At 75.6% G+C, this 5000-nt stretch overlaps 1 protein-coding gene across 1 annotated transcript in view; it reads left to right on the plus strand.

Annotated features, from left to right (window-relative positions):
* The window catches only part of LOC135408674 (collagen alpha-1(II) chain-like), a 5785-nt gene extending 4053 nt beyond the window's left edge, over positions 1-1732 (plus strand). Inside the window, exon 3 of the mRNA XM_064643725.1 lies at positions 1-1732. This exon is cut by the window's left edge and continues 866 nt beyond it. Coding sequence (XP_064499795.1) covers positions 1-1732 — 1732 coding nt within the window.
* The last annotated feature ends 3268 nt before the right edge of the window (positions 1733-5000 follow it).

The raw sequence follows: 5000 nt of genomic DNA on the forward strand, positions 1-5000 counted from the left end.
CCGCCCCCCGCAGAGCGGCACCTCCAGCGTGCGAAAGCGCCACCGAACGTGCCGCGGGGCCACCGGCTTTCGCCCGCCTCGCGGCCGTCGGCTTCCCCCAGAAAGGCCGGGGGACGGCGACGGGGAGAAAAACAAAAAGCCCCCGAGAAAAAAGCACGCGCGCCTCTCGCTCGCCGTGCTAGCCACGGCCGCCCGGGGCTCGGGGCGGGGCCCGCGCCCCTCGCTCCCCGATTCCCTCTCGCTGCCCACGGGCTCGCGCCTCGGCGGCGGCCGGCCGCTGCCGGGCCGCTCTCGCGCTCTCACGCACTTTCTCTTCCCTGGCGCGCTCGGCGTGCTGCGGCTTAAGGCCGCCGGAGCAAAAATCAAAAAAACGGAAAAAAAAGGCCGGGAGGGCGCCCCACTTCGCCCGCAACCCGGCCCCCGGCCGACAGACCTTCGCGGAACCCAGCCCTCCGGCAGCCAGGCCGGCGGGGCAGGCCCGACCGCACGGGCCGCCCGGCCGCCGTGGCTCTCGCGCCGGCCTAAGAGGAGGGAGGGGCGAGGCGCCGCCGCCTCGCCCGCCAACGGCCATCGTGCGTCCCCAGGGCTCCCCGGCGACTCTGTCGGGTTCTCGGTCTGCCGGCGCGGCCGCCGGCCACAGCCTGGCCGGCCGGCGCCGCCGCCTTCGGCCCGCTGGGCGGGTCCCCGGCTTAGGGCCGAGGAAGGGGGAACGAACAAAAGAGCCGAGGCGCGCCGAGGGCGCCGCCTCGCCCGACCATCGGGCGGTCCCGTCACCGAGCCCCTCCGGCAACCGGCCGGGCCCAGGCGAGGCCGCACGCCCACCGCCAGTCCCCGGCACGCCGCCGGCACCGCTGCCGCCCGGCAGCCGAGGACAGGGCGCCGCCACCCAGGCCCGGGCCATCTTCGGGGCTCTCGGGAGGCGGCCGGGGAAAAAGCCCGCGCGGGCTCGGCCCTTCGAGCCCCGGCCGCCAACCGCCCGCAACAATGCCCGCCGCCGCCGCCGGACGACGGGCGCCGGCTTAAGGCCGGCCCACCGAAAGGACGAGACGCCGCCGCCTCGCCGCCCTCGCACACCATCGCCTTCGCCCGGGGCCCTCGGGGAGCCGGCAGCCGCCACCGGCTCGGGCTGGACGCTGCTGTCGGGCCCCCGCGGGCCCCCCTCGGCCGTCCCAGTCCCGCACTCCCTCGGCTGCGCTTTCGCGCTCGGCTCTCGTCTTCCTCTCCCGTCATCGGGCCCGCCCGAGGAAGCCGGTCGAGAGCCCCGCGGCTTTCTCGCGCCGGCCTTCCTGCCGCTCGTGGGGTTGGCCGGCCCGTGGCACGCGCCGAAGGCCGCGCGGCAGCAGACGCGGAAGAAAAGGGGCCCTCGGAACCCGCGCTGCTAGACAACCCCTGCCCACAATACGGACAGACGCGTCCTGGCGCCGCCGCGCCTCCGAAGCGGCTCGAGGCTCCTCAGCGGGGAGGCGCGCGAGAGCAGGCCGCCTCTCGCCTAGACCTAACCGGAGGCGGCGCCCGACAGCGACCCCTTGGCCGACTTCCGGGGCCGGCCGCGACAACAGGTCTACCCCGAAAATGCCGACAGGCGCCTAAGTCCCGCCGGAGCCGGGTAGACCTGGTGGCCCTGCGCCGGGACGCCGCCGGGGCGCGGGCCGCCTGCGGCGGCCGCGGCGGCCGCATCGGCCGGCTCCGGAACCGGGTAGACCTGATGCTCGCCAGCCCCGGAACCGGGTAGACCTGATGCTCGACAGCACCCGGCGGGGCACGAGGCCGGCCGCGCCCGACTGGGCGAACGGGTCGGCCCGGAAGCCCGGGCCACCAGGTCTACCCGCCGAGCTCGGGCACCAGGTCTACCCGCCGGGCCCGAACACCAGGTCTACCCGCCGGGCCCCGACACCAGGTCTACCCGCCGGGCCCGGACACCAGGTCTACCCGCCGGGCTCGGACACCAGGTCTACCCGCCGGGCCCGGACACCAGGTCTACCCGCCGGGCCCGAACACCAGGTCTACCCGCCTAACCCGAACGCCAGGTCTACCCGCCGGGCTCGGGCACCAGGTCTACCCGCCGGGCCCGGACACCAGGTCTACCCGCCGGGCTCGGACACCGGGTCTACCCGCCGGGCTCGGACACCGGGTCTACCCGCCGGGCCCGGACACCAGGTCTACCCGCCGGGCCCGAACACCAGGTCTACCCGCCTAACCCGAACGCCAGGTCTACCCGCCGGGCTCGGACACCAGGTCTACCCGCCGGGCCCGGACACCAGGTCTACCCGCCGGGCCCGGACACCGGGTCTACCCGCCGGGCTCGGACACCGGGTCTACCCGCCGGGCCCGGACACCAGGTCTGCCCGCCGGGCCCGGACACCAGGTCTACCCGCCGGGCTCGGACACCAGGTCTACCCGCCGGGCCCGGACACCAGGTCTACCCGCCGGGCTCGGGCACCAGGTCTACCCGCCGGGCTCGGACACCAGGTCTACCCGCCATGCTCGGACACCAGGTCTACCCGCCGGGCTCGGACACCAGGTCTACCCGCCGGGCTCGGACAACAGGTCTACCCGCCGGGCTCGGACACCAGGTCTACCCGCCAGGCTCGGACACCAGGTCTACCCGCCGGGCTCGGACAACAGGTCTACCCGCCATGCTCGGACAACAGGTCTACCCGCCGGGCTCGGACAACAGGTCTACCCGCCGGGCTCCGAGAGCAGCTGTACCCACCGGCACCCCCGCCGCCGAGCCCAGTCGGCCGCCGCCCTGCCACCTTAAGAGAGTCCCAGCTACTCCCCCTCTGGACCCGCGCCGCGGACAACGCCCTCTCTTTCCCACTCGGAGCCCCGGGCAGGAACGGCGGCGCCTCGGCACCCGCCGAGGGCCTCGGCTAAGCGCTCGGAACCCGCTCCAGCCACCCGACTCGGAGAGCGGCTCGAGCCGACGAGCCCGGACCACAGGTCTACCCGCTGCCCCGGGACACCAGGTCTACCCGCCGGCTTCGGACCAGGGGTCTACCCGCCGGGCACGGACGACAACTCTACCCGCTGCGCACCTCTGCGGCCGAGCCGAGGCGGCGGCAGCCGTGCCACCCGGGCAGAGTCCCGGTTGCTCTCCCCGTTTCCCCGCCCCGCAGAGAACGTCTCTTCTTTCACCCTCGGGGCAGGGGAAAGGCTGCTACGCTCGGAGCGCCGGGCAGAAAGCGCAGCGCTAAGCCCCGAGACCGGCTCTAGCCGCTACTCTCGGACATCGGCTCTTCCCGGCGGCGCCGAGGCGGCCGAGCCCGGTCGGCCGCAGCCGTGCCGCCTAAAGAGAGTCCCAGTTACTCCCCGGGCTTCCCCGCCCCGCAGAGAACGTTTCTTCTTTCAGCCTCGGGGCAGGGGAAAGCCTTAACGCCGGAGAGGAAGTCTGCCGCAAAGGGCCACGGGAGATGGAGTCCCCGCAACGAGCCCCCCGGGAGAGTACTGGACGGAGCATGCGCGCTGGAAGGACTCCCTAAGAACTGTGGGAAATCGGGGAGGTCGGGGCAGGGCCGGAAGGGCACGCCGGCGCGCCGACCGACGGATCGAGCGGTCGCACGCCGTCTGCTCGCTCCGTGAATTCGGTGCCACGCTCGGAGCACCGGCCGGAAACGGCAGCGCTTCGGCGCCGGCCGAGGGCCCTCGCCGAGCCCTCGGAGCGGCTCTAGCTGCCGGACCTGGACAGGAGCTCTACCCACGGGGCTCGGAGACCGGGTCCACTCGCCGCCGGGCGGCGGCGCCGCTCCGGCTCTAAGTCCGCCGGCCGGCGGGAACAGGTCTACCCGCATCCGGGCCGGGCGGCGGCGCCGCCGCTCCGGCTCTAAGTCCGCCGGTCGGCGGGAACAGGTCTACCCGCATCCGGGCCGGGCGGCGGCGCCGCCGCTCCGGCTCTAAGTCCGCCGGTCGGCGGGAACAGGTCTACCCGCATCCGGGCCGGGCGGCGGCGCCGCTCCGGCTCTAAGTCCGCCGGTCGGCGGGAACAGGTCTACCCGCATCCGGGCCGGGCGGCGGCGGCGCCGCTCCGGCTCTAAGTCCGCCGGTCGGCGGGAACAGGTCTACCCGCGACCGGGACGGGCGGCGGCGCCGCTCCGGCTCTAAGTCCGCCGGTCGGCGGGAACAGGTCTACCCGCATCCGGGCCGGGCGGCGGCGCCGCTCCGGCTCTAAGTCCGCCGGCCGGCGGGAACACGTCTACCCGCATCCGGGCCGGGCGGCGGCGCCGCTCCGGCTCTAAGTCCGGCGGCCGGCGGGAACAGGTCTACCCGCATCCGGGCCGGGCGGCGGCGCCGCTCCGGCTCTAAGTCCGGCGGCCGGCGGGAACAGGTCTACCCGCATCCGGGCCGGGCGGCGGCGCCGCCGCTCCGGCTCTAAGTCCGGCGGCCGGCGGGAACAGGTCTACCCGCATCCGGGCCGGGCGGCGGCGCCGCCGCTCCGGCTCTAAGTCCGCCGGTCGGCGGGAACAGGTCTACCCGCATCCGGGCCGGGCGGCGGCGCCGCTCCGGCTCTAAGTCCGGCGGCCGGCGGGAACAGGTCTACCCGCATCCGGGCCGGGCGGCGGCGCCGCCGCTCCGGCTCTAAGTCCGCCGGTCGGCGGGAACACGTCTACCCGCATCCGGGCCGGGCGGCGGCGCCGCTCCGGCTCTAAGTCCGCCGGTCGGCGGGAACAGGTCTACCCGCATCCGGGCCGGGCGGCGGCGCCGCCGCTCCGGCTCTAAGTCCGGCGGCCGGCGGGAACAGGTCTACCCGCATCCGGGCCGGGCGGCGGCGCCGCCGCTCCGGCTCTAAGTCCGCCGGTCGGCGGGAACAGGTCTACCCGCATCCGGGCCGGGCGGCGGCGCCGCTCCGGCTCTAAGTCCGGCGGCCGGCGGGAACAGGTCTACCCGCATCCGGGCCGGGCGGCGGCGCCGCTCCGGCTCTAAGTCCGCCGGTCGGCGGGAACAGGTCTACCCGCATCCGGGCCGGGCGGCGGCGCCGCTCCGGCTCTAAGTCCGCCGGTCGG

Source organism: Pseudopipra pipra, unplaced genomic scaffold, assembly GCF_036250125.1.
Source record: "Pseudopipra pipra isolate bDixPip1 unplaced genomic scaffold, bDixPip1.hap1 HAP1_SCAFFOLD_56, whole genome shotgun sequence".
In the NCBI taxonomy this organism is placed as follows: domain Eukaryota; kingdom Metazoa; phylum Chordata; class Aves; order Passeriformes; family Pipridae; genus Pseudopipra; species Pseudopipra pipra.